A 13,671-nucleotide genomic window follows, 5' to 3' on the forward strand; every position below is an offset into this window, starting at 1 on the left:
TTATCTGTATTGATGTAAAATGTCTCCAAAAATTTAACTATTTCTCTTAACTTTGCTGATTATACTAATAAAATCATTTATAGTTCTGGACAGCCTTACCCAAAGGATGTATTGGTGAAACTATAAATATCCTGTTCAAGAATGATGCCAAATTAATCAATGGAGCTACAGCTGTTGATACCTTCATGTTCTCTTTATAAAGCTTATGCACTGGTACGTTTTATTTCAGTGTCCAAAACTATTTCTTTCCTGGTCAAAGCAAGTGGCTGAAGTTTTGCTCTCTTTAATCCAATGTTAGCCTGGATATTGCCTTCTTATGCAACTTGGCTAAAAAAAAAATCCTCCTTTTCAACACAAAGGGAGAAAAGTCTGGGCTTTCTTCCTTTGACTTTGATTGTCTCTGGTAGTTTTTTGTTTTTTTTTACTAATCTAAATAATAAAATGAACTTAACTGCATTTTTTAAATACATGTGATCAATTAGAAATGTATGTAGAATACTTTAAATCTGTTTGTATAATCTGATTAAATTAAAGTTTTTTTGTGAAGTGCCTTGTGAATATGTACTGTACGTTGAAGCTGTAAAAAATAAACTAAATTGAAGATGACAGCACAAAAACAGGATTATCTGAACTTTGATTGCAGTACATCTAGTCTTTGAAAGTATCTTTCACATTTGGACAAACCAACTCATTGCATTAGGAAGGGGGTCATCTCTGAACTGCTCCAGAGTCTTTCTGCAAGAAACGGTCCAGAAATGTCTTGGTATGCCAAAATTATGCAAGTGTTAATTAGGCAAGTCTAGGAGTAGCAGGTACTGAATATGAAGAAGCATAATACAAACCAATTGTAAAATAAAGCACATTTGAAGAGGGTAAAAAAGCTTAACAACATTTATAAACTAAGCAGAAAAAAGGTGAGATCACTTCAGCGTTTTCTTTCCAACTTACTCTTGTAGGGCTTCCTGTTCACTTAGCCTCTTTCTCATTGAGAGTAGACATTGTCTTTCTGGATGCAGGCTTGTACTTGTCTCTGCTCTTTGCTGTGACCGAGGGAAACTCCAAAATAGAAAAGAACACATCAACCTCCCTACAAAACACACACACAAACACGCACACACACACACACACTCCTGCTGTTCTGCACTGCAGTCAACATGCAGGAGAGAATACAAGAGACGTCCGAAAAGCCAGGGGAGCATCCATCCTCCTCCTCCTCTGTATTCTCCTTGCAGAAGACACGAAAGGTCTGTTTCCATGACAACAGAGTATTAAGGGGGATGGAGTGCCATCCTAAAATGACACATTGGATTTTAGGGTTGGTGAGAAGATAAATCCTTTCTTGTGAGTGATACAGGTCACAAATTGTAATTGTTGAGATGTTTTCTTTATCAGTGCAATCAATGGAGCTTCTCTGCAAAATAAAATCTCTGTGTTTAAGAGAAAATATTTTAATGCGTGGCGTCACAAGGAAAAAAGTAAAATGTCTCTGTGTGGTGATTTATTGTTCAGTTATTTAAAGAAAAGTTTTGACTAATGTTTAGATATCTAAATAACAGGTTAATTTTGCTCTAATTTCTTCTTTGATTGTTATTTGAATTAAGCTTTAATACTGCTTTTCTATAATTTTTCAAACCAGAAAAGAACAAAGTTTCTTATCAATTAAAGCACCTCATTGTGTAACAGTGTTCAGTAATTAGCGTCAAAACCATTGATTTTGACCCTATAACATTGTTCCACATAATCGTCTTTAAACCAATGCAAAAACCAGTAAACACATCAAAAGTAAAGCGAAGGGTTGGTGAAGCATACGTGTGATGGAGGAACTACAGCGCGTTTTTGACTGCTGCGATTATCCGGCTGGTTGGCTGTTGTGTTACTCTGTCTGTATGGTGATGTTTTCCCAGCCTGAGCAAGGTCAGTGAATGATTTGTGATAAAACGGTGTCTTAAAGATGGATCTTCACCATTTGTACTTGGCTGAAGTGCAGACAAGTGAAATGCGTGTGGAATTAAACTGCCAGTCAAGTGTTTTTCTCACCTTGGTTGGTCCATTTCTGTATTAGTTTTGAAGTGACAGGTTAGGTGCTTTGTCTTCTTTTCAGTGACAATAATGTCTTGCAATGCCAGCTGTGGTCCTTTTACACTGAAAAGTAATGCAAAGTTGTGCATATAATGTCAAATCTCCTGCAGAGAGGGATGACGCATGGTGTCTTTGTACCTGGCAACATTTGAAAGAGAGATAGGGTAAAAACAAGATCAATATGACGCATCAATAACTCACTGAATCAATCACTCAGAGGGTCATTTTTTGATAACATAATCTTTATTCTTAAACAATCACTAACTTCATTCTGAATTTTATAATCAATGCATATTTTTTTTATCTCACAATTCATAATGCATACATGAGTGTGTTTGAATGCAGTGAAATTGTCTGCAAACATAAAAATATTAAATCATATTCAATATTTCAAACTATTTCAATGCTTTTGTCCCCCTATCATACATCAATAAACCCACAAAAAAAGTGCTTCGCTGTTTCTAACCTCCTTACTCACTCCATTCTTTCACCAAATCGGCCCATTCTGCTGTCGGCTGACAATGTACATATCCAGTTTCATGCAGTACTTTAACTCCACACATATCTCATATACACAATATAAACAATATGTATCATATAAAAAGATACTTATATGCTGGTCTTGCCTCTTGACTTTCAGTGTCACATTAATTATAACGAACGATTCACAGTAATGCAGTATTGCAGGAGGTGAAGTGGAAGTTGAACTAATCTACCATTAGCTCTTGTTGGTGTCAGATGTGGGCCTGGATTTCAAGTGGAAGACCCTCCCAGATCCATGATGATAATATGCCCACCACCGCTTGCTCTGTGCAGCTGAATATGTGCTATTAACTGTACAAACTACCGACATGGCAGCCAACAGCTTCCTCGCAGATGTACAGTAGTGTGTATATATATATATATATATATATATATATATATATATATATATAAACCCTCACTAAAATACTGAAACAAGTGTTGCATATTAGATGTTTATTTAGACATATACTCCCCAAAGTCAAAATATATATATATTTTTTTTTTTAGATCTCATCTGAAACTTAAAGAAACGTTTACAGTCATGTGATGGCCATGCTTTGTATTTGTCTGTCTTCTTCTTCCAGCGTTCCTAACATGACTACGTTCAGCTGTGCATCATCCACCTCCATGCCAAATCGCCCGGCTTTGTGCAATGAGAGCTGAACCGTAAGCAGCCATTATTTTATTGTATTATTTTTAAGTCGGGCTCCATTACCGAAACAACTGCGAGACTTCCTGAGATAGATAAAATAAAAAAGGAGGCTAGGAATGAGCGTAGCAGCGTACACAGTATGAGGTGTACCATTCAGACCACAGCCCTGCAAGTGTGTAGACGTATGAAAAATAAACTCTTTGTCATAATGCAACGAATGGCTCATTTCGTGCCTCAATCAAACCTTCGGTTTTCACTGTGATTGAATAGCAGTAAAATAATTGTGTTGAAATATTTGCATGACAGATTGGTGATTTATTAAACAGTCAGGCACCCTGTCCATCTGCATGAAAAGATCTCTAATGATTTCACAATGAACGTGAGGGGAGTTCTGGAACTTAAAATTCTAGAAAGTTAAGAAATTCACCACTAAGCCTGCCAAACAAAATGTTGCTTTTCAAACAAGCAAACAAGATAAAATCTCCAGTCAGAGAAAACGTCTTGATTTATCCAATAGCTCTTAAGCAGTATATGGAGTTATGTTTTTTGTGATTTATTATAGCTAACAGCAACTCTTGATAACTGATAAGGTTTGTCACTGGCCTTTCAATTTATGGATGGCGTGAAATCTCTCCATCCATTTGTCCATTATCTAACACGCTCATCTTTGTATGGTCTCAAGGGGTGCTGGGGCCTATCTCCAGCGGTCAACGGGCGAGAGACGGGGTACACCCTGGACAATTAGCCAGTCCAATGAAAGGGGAAATCGACTTTGCTTGATGTTGTAAAGTTCGCACATGACTTTGCACAAACACTACCCGTCTTTCTTATCATGTTATAACTGTAGCAAGAGAGTAAATCCCTATTCTTACATTTACCACCTTATGCAACTTTCTTTGTCAGTCACTTGTACAGACGAGTACACCAGCCACAGCAATGTGTTGCCAGTTTGCTATTACAGTCCTTTAAAAACATTCTAGATTGCCCTTTATGATATTGCTTGATGTTGTTCTGTCCTGCTACAGCAGGAAAGCAGGGGAGTTCATTCCCCATGAGTCACGTTGGTCTAACTTACAGTACACACCTGAGTAAATTACATCCCACCATTTGTAACTTTCAGCCTTGACCTTTGAGCTTGCATTCAAGATGCTCCAGTAAGAAATACAAATACTAATGAATAACTGAAAAAGGTCAAGAGAACTGAACCACTTTTGCCCTCATAGTAACTGGGATCCCACTCAATAAAATAGTAATGAGGGTTATAACGATAATGGCTTGGGATATCTTTCACAACAACAACACAATAAAGGATAAAAGTGCAACAATGTTTAGGAAAAAAGAATGAAAAATGAACATGTATTAAAGCTTTTTTTCCACAACATAAAATAAAAATAACAGATATTTGAATATATGTAGAGACCACAAATCCTTTGTTTTCACAGCCTTTTTCTCAGTTTTGCATAAAATGTTGGTCAAGAATATATATATTTAAATATATATATATATATATATAGATATCTAAAACATTTTCACAGGCAAGAGTTCAGTTTTGTTTTTGTTGTCTTGTACAGTAATAGCTCCTTGCTGCTGTCCCACGCCCTCTTTTGATTAAAAAGAGTGTGGAGGTCCAGATCTCTCAGGGGGAGCGGTGAGGTTTATTTTTTCAACTTGGCCCCTTCTCCCTGAGTCAGGATGAGGCCGACCCTCCCCTACCCCCAGCTGGAAGTCCCTGTAACTGATGCTATGTGGAGTCTTGATTGACAGCTTTCCCTCCATTCATGGTGGGAGTCCCTGAGCTCTTCCTGGAGCGGTGCTTGTCCTCTATCTCATGCAGCGACGGCTCCCGGTACATACAAACTGTGGCAGAAATGCAAACAAAAGGGAGGAAAGAGAAGGACAAAGATAGGAGGTGATCAAAAGGGGACGGCGGAGAGCAGATTGAAGAGATGGGCGTGCAGACACGAACAAGGTCAGGTGTGAGGTTGGGACAATTATACCAGGCTGAGAGGGAAAAGACAAGGGAACGAGGACACACTGTCAGCACTTTTTTTTTTTTATCACACACCTTGACAGGTTCTCATGATAAGACTGATCTCCTGAGAAACGCATGCAGCTGATACCACTTAGCCAAACTATGTCAAAATAGGTAACATGGCCATTCTGTCTTAAATGATTCTTAAATCTGGTATTATATATATATATATATATATATATATATATATATATATATATATATATATATATATATATATATATATATATATATATATATATATAGTATAGTGTTAACATGTAATATTAAGGCTACACTCTAAGATTTTTAAACTAGTAATATTTGTTACATTTTAAATAAGCAATGAAATAGGATTTATAACATAATATAAACTCAAACACGTAAACATTTTTGAAACAGAAATAAGCAAAATACAATTAGGCCTTATTCCTTGGTGTAATAACTCCCAGGCTCACATTGTGTTACTCTAGTATCCTGTTTGCAGTGTGAATGCAAATAGAGAAATTACTCATGAAGCTATCTTAATATTCAGGGAGAACCAATTCTCCTATGATCCCCCCCAAAAAACCTTTAGAATAGTTCAGGCAAAAAGATGCTGTTGTTTAAGACTGAGCAAAAAATAAGAACAAGCTAAATATTTAGAAGCTTGCTTTAAACACTTCCATACCTTCAATAGGCCTGGGCACAAAGTGAGATGAGGGCTTAGTTTTCTTGACCCGATTGCCTTTCATGACTTGTCCCTCCTTTGTGAGGCCGAGGAACCATGCCCTGCCCGACTCTTGCTGCCGGTACACAGTGGACGAGTAGATCACATAGTAGTTTTCAAAAACTGACTCCTTAAACCTGCACTCTGGCGTGAACACCTCCTGCAGAATAAAAATGAATCACAAGCAAGGATGCAAAGATCAGCAATAGCATAGGGATAAAATAATTGTACATCAGCTCACTCAAAAATCTCTTTGAATCCACATCAGCATCAAGATTAGGTGCAAACATAATTACCAGCATTTGAGATGGAATACACTTATTAAGAAATGCTTTGCTTATTTGGAACCTCTCTCTCTCTCACACACACACACACCACAGAGATATATACAGAATTATGCTATTATTGGAGTGATAGAAATGAGAAGATTTTTATCTTATGATTTCATTTCTCAGCCACAAGTCAAGGGGATAGAGAAAAGGACAAAATAATGAGAGGCAACAGTGAAAATAGAAAGGATCTGATACGGGAGAAAGTGTCAGAGCGGAGCAGAACAACAGAGCAGAACACTAGATCACAATCATGACAGTGAAAGAGTGAAAGAAACAATACACTCGACCCCCCGATCCATCAACGCTGCAACATACTGTAAACTGGGTCATTTATAAAAATTTAATTAGGGTAATGGTACCATTTCATTTAAGGTTTGCATCTAAAACCAATCCCAAACAAAATCTATATTTACTGGGCTAAGTGTTCTGATTAATGAATGCTGATGAAGTGGATCTTAAGTTCTTCATCTTTAGCCTTCGTCCCTCCCTATTACTGCCTTCGGAACAAGCGAACGGTGCTGAATCATAAACTATCTCCAATCGGTTTTAAAGGAGGCGAAATGTGTTTGTCCATTATAGGGCGGCTGATGCACATCAGCTGGTTTAGAGGATGTTGGACCGTCTGAGTTTTGGCAGACTTTGCGCTCTGTGTGTGGGGGTGCGTGTGTGATAGAGTGTGTTTAGCCCTGAGCTGTATTTTATTTATTAATATATCCTTCAGGGCTGTGTGACCTTTCGCGGTTGTCTGTTTGACTGACAGCCCAATTCTGCTTCCTGCTGGAGGTGACTGTGCATCTGTGATCCAACTCAGGCTGGGGACAAATAAATCTGTTAGACCTTCATATTATTGGGACCAAATACAAGCCTGCACCTTTTATTCTGAAATTTAGACCAAGTTACCCTCAAAGAGATAAAAATTATTATCATTGTAATTTTTTTTTTTTTAAGAATTAAAAAAACACAACCTAGGTTACAAATTCTAATCCTGTACCCTATTCTCCTCAGAAAGCCCAATCAACACCGAAACCTCTGTTGATTCTGTAAGATTATTCTGAATAAACATAACAAACTGGAGCATTACTGCACATTAACTTTCATTCACGTACACTAGTTTCATGCTATGTTGTGTACAGTTCCTTACTAGGTGCTCAGATTGGATTTTTGAAGCAATAAACCAACACAGAGCACATTTTCATTTTGTCAATAAAAATCTTAAAACCGTTGCATTCATTTATGTTTACCCTCCTGCATTATGTTTTTGTGCAACATTGGTTCCAATTAGAGTTGCACGGTTTTTTTTTTTCTGTGTCTGCCAGCTTTTTTGTATTTGCCCATTTTTCTAGTTCAGTCAGATTGGAAGACAGAGTTTGTGAACACACCGTTCCCCAACACATTCTTAATTGGATTTGAGCCAGAAGACAAACTTCTATCCTATTCTAGAGTATTCTGCCACCCACATCAGGTTTACTAATATTGATCTTTATGCATGTAACTCCATCGGGCTTACCCTCTTCAAGTTTCTCTTCTCAAGCAGTAGGATTTGTGAAATACATAAAAGTTGCTTAATGGACACACATTCCTACCTGAACTATGGATATCTACACCTATGCTTTAAATGTTAACTTAATTTATTCAAGGCAGTGTTTGGAACATGAACATGATGTGAAAATGTTCAATGGGTATAAACACTTTTGCAAGGCACTGGGCTAAGAGGTGCAGAGCAAAAATGATAACCAAAGAGATATTTGCACATTGGCTCGCCTGGACCAAATAGTTCAAATAGCAGCAGAAGTATAAGGTTACAGCTGAAACTGCCACATAAGTGATAAATGAATCCTGCTAGAGACACGTAATTAGAAAACAAAGGTTGTATTTTTTATGAAATCTCAATTTCTGCTCAGTCACACTGTTGTAAGTTCAAAATAAACCTCAGTCAGCAGATTACAGCTACAAGTCTTATTTTTCAATATGCTATGTTTTTAAAAATGAGCCAGTGTGGTCTCGTTAGCGAAAAACAGCAAACGGTGAAGATCTCAGTCACATGGCTGCAAGTGTGAAAATGTCTCACTGGTCAGCAGGAGGGAGGACAAGGTCTGCAAAGACCTGGTGGTTCAGTTAATCTGGACCTGCTGCGAAATGTCGGCTGTCAACCAGCTGACATTTTGCACACCGGTGGAGCTTCAGGGGTCACATTGCGCCTGTCTGACCACACGAGTTGGAGCGTGAACATATGTGTTGAGGCGGGTAGAGGTTTGGCAGTGATGCATTACATGGCAGTAAGCTGTTGTTTCTTCTTCAGCACACACACTCATGATTAATACTATTGTAACCTTCATGATCAATCATTTGGCTTCGCAGACAAGCTTCAGAATCACCAATAAAATGTACCCACAAGGACAACCATGATGACTGCTCATTATAGAGATAGATAGACCTATTTACTCATGGACTTAGATTGGGAATAACTAAATCAAAATATGAAGTAAAGACTCAGGAATAGATTGACCAGAAAAAGCAGAGAAGTTGAAATTATTTCATGTATTTTTAATAATATATACTGTACATGCATTCTTGTTTGATCCTTTTGAGCCAACGTTGTTTCTAACACAAATATTTACTGATTATAGAAACGCATACGGTCTCATATAAACCTACAATATATGTATTGTATAAAGTATTTAATATCTAAAATGAAACAACAAATCAAAGGTGTTTTTTCTCTCAATTATGAATTTGGATGGTGGACTTATTTATTTTTCATACTGTAGACATTTGTATTATCTTGTGACACAAGGGCATTACACCTTGTGTCACAGGAGGGTGTCATGGTAACATTAATAAGAATAAAATCAAGATACCCTCATTATCTGAGTCTGGGTCATTGGAAATACTCTGCTGACTACATCCAGAATCCAGATTTGCTACTTGCTTCTTCTACTGAGTGAAGCAGCTTTTCTGATTTGATATGAAGGAAATAAGCTCCAAAAGTATCTTCAGATAAAGGTTTAGAAGGGAAGGTGACTACCTCCATTTTAATATGGCACTAAATCCTTGTTATCTGTGAGGGATTTAGCCCCTCTGACAATCCCAGACCTCACCTTGAACTCCAGGGAATTTTATTATTTTCCTTGCCAAGATTCAGTTCAGTTTTGTGAAGACATCACTTAAAACACTAGATACTTTATAGTTCACTTAAATCCTTCGCCAACACCTTTCATTTCCATACTTAAATATTTTGTCAATTGTGTTGCAAGTTTAAAAGTGTTTCCTTGAAAAAGAAAGAGACAGTCTACAGCTACAAACCAGTCACAAAAAAAAGAATGTAAACGGAAGGATAGAGTGAGAGAAAACCACACTTTAAACCAGGCATTTGGGTTCAATGACTCGATTCGGTGTAGGGGACAAAAGATTGCAACTTCTGTAGCTTTTACAATTTTATTTGTTTTGAAGAAAAAAAACTATTAAGCAGTACAGGACATAAATCACAGCTGCAGTCAAAACAACAGACACAAACATCCGGCAGACATTTTTCTTCTACAAAGAGAAGAAGGAAAAAGTGACAAGCCAAGAAAAAAATACAGATTACCATTCGTCACTCATGTCACATTTCCTTAATTTCCTCGCTTAGTTCTGACATTATCAGTTTTACTATGATTTTTTTTTATTGAAATGTATTAGTTTATGTCAAGAAGACAGACAGACAGACAGACAGACAGACAGACAGACAGACAGACAGACAGACAGACAGACAGACAGATAGATAGATAGATAGATAGATAGATAGATAGATAGATAGATAGATAGATAGATAGATAGATAGATAGATAGATAGATAGATAGATAGATAGATAGATAGATAGATAGATAGATAGATAGATAGATAGATAGATAGATAGATAGATAGATAGATAGATAGATAGATAGATAGATAGATAGATAGATAGATAGATAGATAGCAGAGGGAGAATGAGATGGAACAGTGGTTACTGCTGTGCAGTAAAGTAGGTCATATTGTGTGTTATAAATAATGGAAGCAAACTCTTTATTGTAGATGCTCAGCCCCCACGCACTTCATTGCTAAACACTCCACATAAGCATTCTCACCCAACTCAATGAGCAACAGCCCCGACATCGAGCTCTAAACTTCAAATACAGAGAAGCAAGCCACCCACTAGTTTTACTGTGTGCAACCCATTTAACTGATCAACACCAATCGCCAACTGAACTTTAAGAATCAACCACATGCAAAACACTTAAAAGGACTACAATGTTGCTTGCAGTTGCGACTTAACAGCAAGCATGGAAGCAATATGGGCTTTAAACATTCTCTCAATAGGAACAAACTGCAAAGAAGCAGAGAAAGCTAAATTAAAGGACAGGAGTGTGGGGAAGGGAAGGTTTCTCTTCATAATTATTTCCCTGAGGGCAGGAGAGAGTGAGGATAGCTACACATCACTGGTTTACAATAAGATAATATCTATCTATCTATATGGATGGATAGATGGATGGATGGATGGAGGGATAGATAGATAGATAGATAGATAGATAGATAGATAGATAGATAGATAGATAGATAGATAGATAGATAGATAGATAGATAGATAGATAGATAGATAGATAGATAGATAGATAGATAGATAGATAGATAGATAGATAGATAGATAGATAGATAGATAGATAGATAGATAGATAGATAGATAGATAGATAGATAGATAGATAGATAGATAGATAGATAGATAGATAGATAGATAGATAGATAGATAGATAGATAGATAGATAGATAGATAGATAGATTAGATCTAGATTAGAAAGACAAAACAGAGGTCTTGTAATCTTAAAGAAGAGGAAGTTAACCGACAAGTTTAAATATAAACAGATCAAAAGTAGGAAAAACAGTCAAGACAGGAGCAAACAATATAGGTGGGAAATTATGATAGGTAAGTGAAAGTGAATGGTGCTCATTATGTGTGAACATGGAGCAGAAAAGCTCATCTTTACTGTAGTTTATAAGACTTTTGGCCGTCGTTCCAAGTAACACGTTGAAATATTTCATGATTAAATAACTAAGAAACAGACAGCGCTTTACTCCAGCCTTGTATTTCAATTTAGCTTGTTTATGAGAATCCTGTGCCAGTATATGTTTTAAAAGCCCCTAAATGATCCAACCTAACTCCCACATATGCATATTCAAGCATATTTTCCCCTGCTTTGCATTTTTCAGCACTGCTCTGCATGTGCTTGGCCAGAAAATGGATCACATGGAACTGTTACTGCAGAAATGCCCTTCCTTTTCAAAGGTCAGAAGTGTGCTCCTCTGCATAAAATATTATCAATCAGAATGTTTTTCTGAAAGCTGCTGTTTGACAATATGGCCCTTATCTGCTTCTAATTGATAATAACCTCATGACTCTGAAGTGAATAATGACCTCTTAAAGCAATGAACTGTTGGGGGTCATACAGCATCTCTTAGAGTCAATTTGAGAAATGAAAAATATCTCCATCTAGTTGTGATTAAACTTTCATTAGGCTTATATGGGTGGGTGTCGGGGGTTTTATAGTAGACACTATATTGAGGTTGTGAATTGTGGGTTGTGTTTATGAGCTTGTAGTTGCAAATGAGCTCGTCCACCTGGGTGAGTCTTTACGGCACTGGCTAAACGACCTTCTGTGTGCTTGCAACTGGCTCATACACCTGTCATGTTATGCTGGAGTTGTGAAAGTCAAGAAATTTCGCTGTGAATAAATTACTATACATTTATGAGACTTTGCAGTTTGAAAGATTTAAACGAGACGCGCTCTACTTCTTTCCCTTGCTTTTGACTTTGGGTCTCAATAAAGCTTTTCTTGGTCAATAAATTCACGGAGGCAACAAGATGAGAAAGAGATTTACTGTGTCCTTCAACTATTTATGAGTGGAAAAGGTTTGATGGACAGTTTGTGAATTCCGACTTTTCATTCTTCATGGCTGAAAGGCATTCAGAAAACCATGACCAAGCTCCTCGGCTGAGGCCTTCAAGCAAGGCAGCCCTTTGGTCTTCCTTGCTATTCAGATATACTTTCTTTATTTGGATAAAAAAAATAAAATAAAAAACACATTACAGGTTTCATTTATGTGAGCTGTGATTTTTTTCCATCCTTATAACTCTCTCTGCTTGCACAGTTTATTCCTCCTCTTTCTCTACGACCAACCATGTCTACTCCCACTTGTGTCTAATGCTACCCACACTGTTCCATATGGGCTTTATATATATTAAGCTACAATTTCAAATGTCACCTAATAATATAATACCTAACTTGGCATAGCCAGTTAGAAAGATGCCAGAGAAAGGAAAGAATGTGTGCTCCTCCCACTGCTTTAAGCTTGACTATTGTGCATTCCTCACTTTCAACGTAGCGATGCAAGCTGTGGCCTCTTGCCAAAACCATTAAAACTACCAGACTAAATGAAGTTGGGGTTTCTTTGCACACAGATTCTCTCATTGCTTTGTTACTGTGAAGCAGAGACAGGAACAAGACTAAAGCTACAGCTTAATGAATTCTGACACGTCTAACTTTCCTTTCGAAGGATGTGAAGTAGCAGAAATAATAGTACATATATTTTGTTTTAAGTTACATAAATAAATGGTTTTTGTCAGCTAAAAGGATTAAACAGAAGTGTTTTTATTTTGTGTATCCCAAATTTCACAATGAAATCTTGTGGACTATTGAATTTTTCAGTGACAATTTGGCTCCAATTCCTTTCTGATGATGACAGTACTGCAGTCTGCCAACAAGTGCAGCTGTTCCAGGAAAATTGCCATAATAAAACAACATTTATGTAAGCGAAAAGAAAGGTAAAAATTAAACAGATATAAACATGAGGGCGTGATTACAAAGGCAATAACATAATCATGATGCAATGTGGTGAATGATTTTATGACTTCTATATGTTATTCAGGGAACATAATTTAAAGAATAGTGAGAGTTATTGGAGCTGTGAACTTGGTGGTGAACTATGGATTTCATATGAACATTAATTAAATAATCTTAATTATTTAATTAATAGTTGAATTTAGACTAGTTAGCCACAAATGGGATGGAAAGGGGGACATTTGGCACCCCAGATAGTGTAAAGCTGCTAAAATGAAATGACAATAATTTTAATAACATTAAAAATATTATTAAGTTGTATGTACAGCTGTAAAGCACCAGTGATTTTTATGTCTTGGGATCTTTCTACCAATAAAATAAATCTATTCAAATTAAAGGTTGGATTCCTCTGTCCTCTCAGTGTAATATTATCTCACTGTAGTAAAATATGAATTTTACACATAATTTTCAGGCGGCATCAATAAATATGGACGGCACCGTGTTTAATAATGA

General features: G+C 36.8%; 1 protein-coding gene across 4 annotated transcripts in view; it reads right to left on the bottom strand.

Annotated features, from left to right (window-relative positions):
• Positions 1 to 3,023: 3,023 nt before the first annotated feature.
• fgf12a (fibroblast growth factor 12a) overlaps positions 3,024 to 13,671 on the bottom strand; it is a 41,534-nt gene continuing 30,886 nt past the window's right edge. For all 4 annotated transcript variants that reach the window (XM_044133506.1, XM_044133505.1, XM_044133503.1 and 1 more), the window contains 2 exons: positions 5,938 to 6,136; positions 3,024 to 5,113 (listed from right to left, as the gene is read on the bottom strand). In XM_044133506.1, the coding sequence (XP_043989441.1) occupies positions 4,998 to 5,113; positions 5,938 to 6,136 (315 nt within the window). In that variant the 3' untranslated portion in view covers positions 3,024 to 4,997. The remainder of the gene's footprint in view (positions 5,114 to 5,937; positions 6,137 to 13,671) is intronic.

This window comes from Gambusia affinis, linkage group LG12, assembly GCF_019740435.1.
Source record: "Gambusia affinis linkage group LG12, SWU_Gaff_1.0, whole genome shotgun sequence".
Lineage (NCBI taxonomy): Eukaryota > Metazoa > Chordata > Actinopteri > Cyprinodontiformes > Poeciliidae > Gambusia > Gambusia affinis.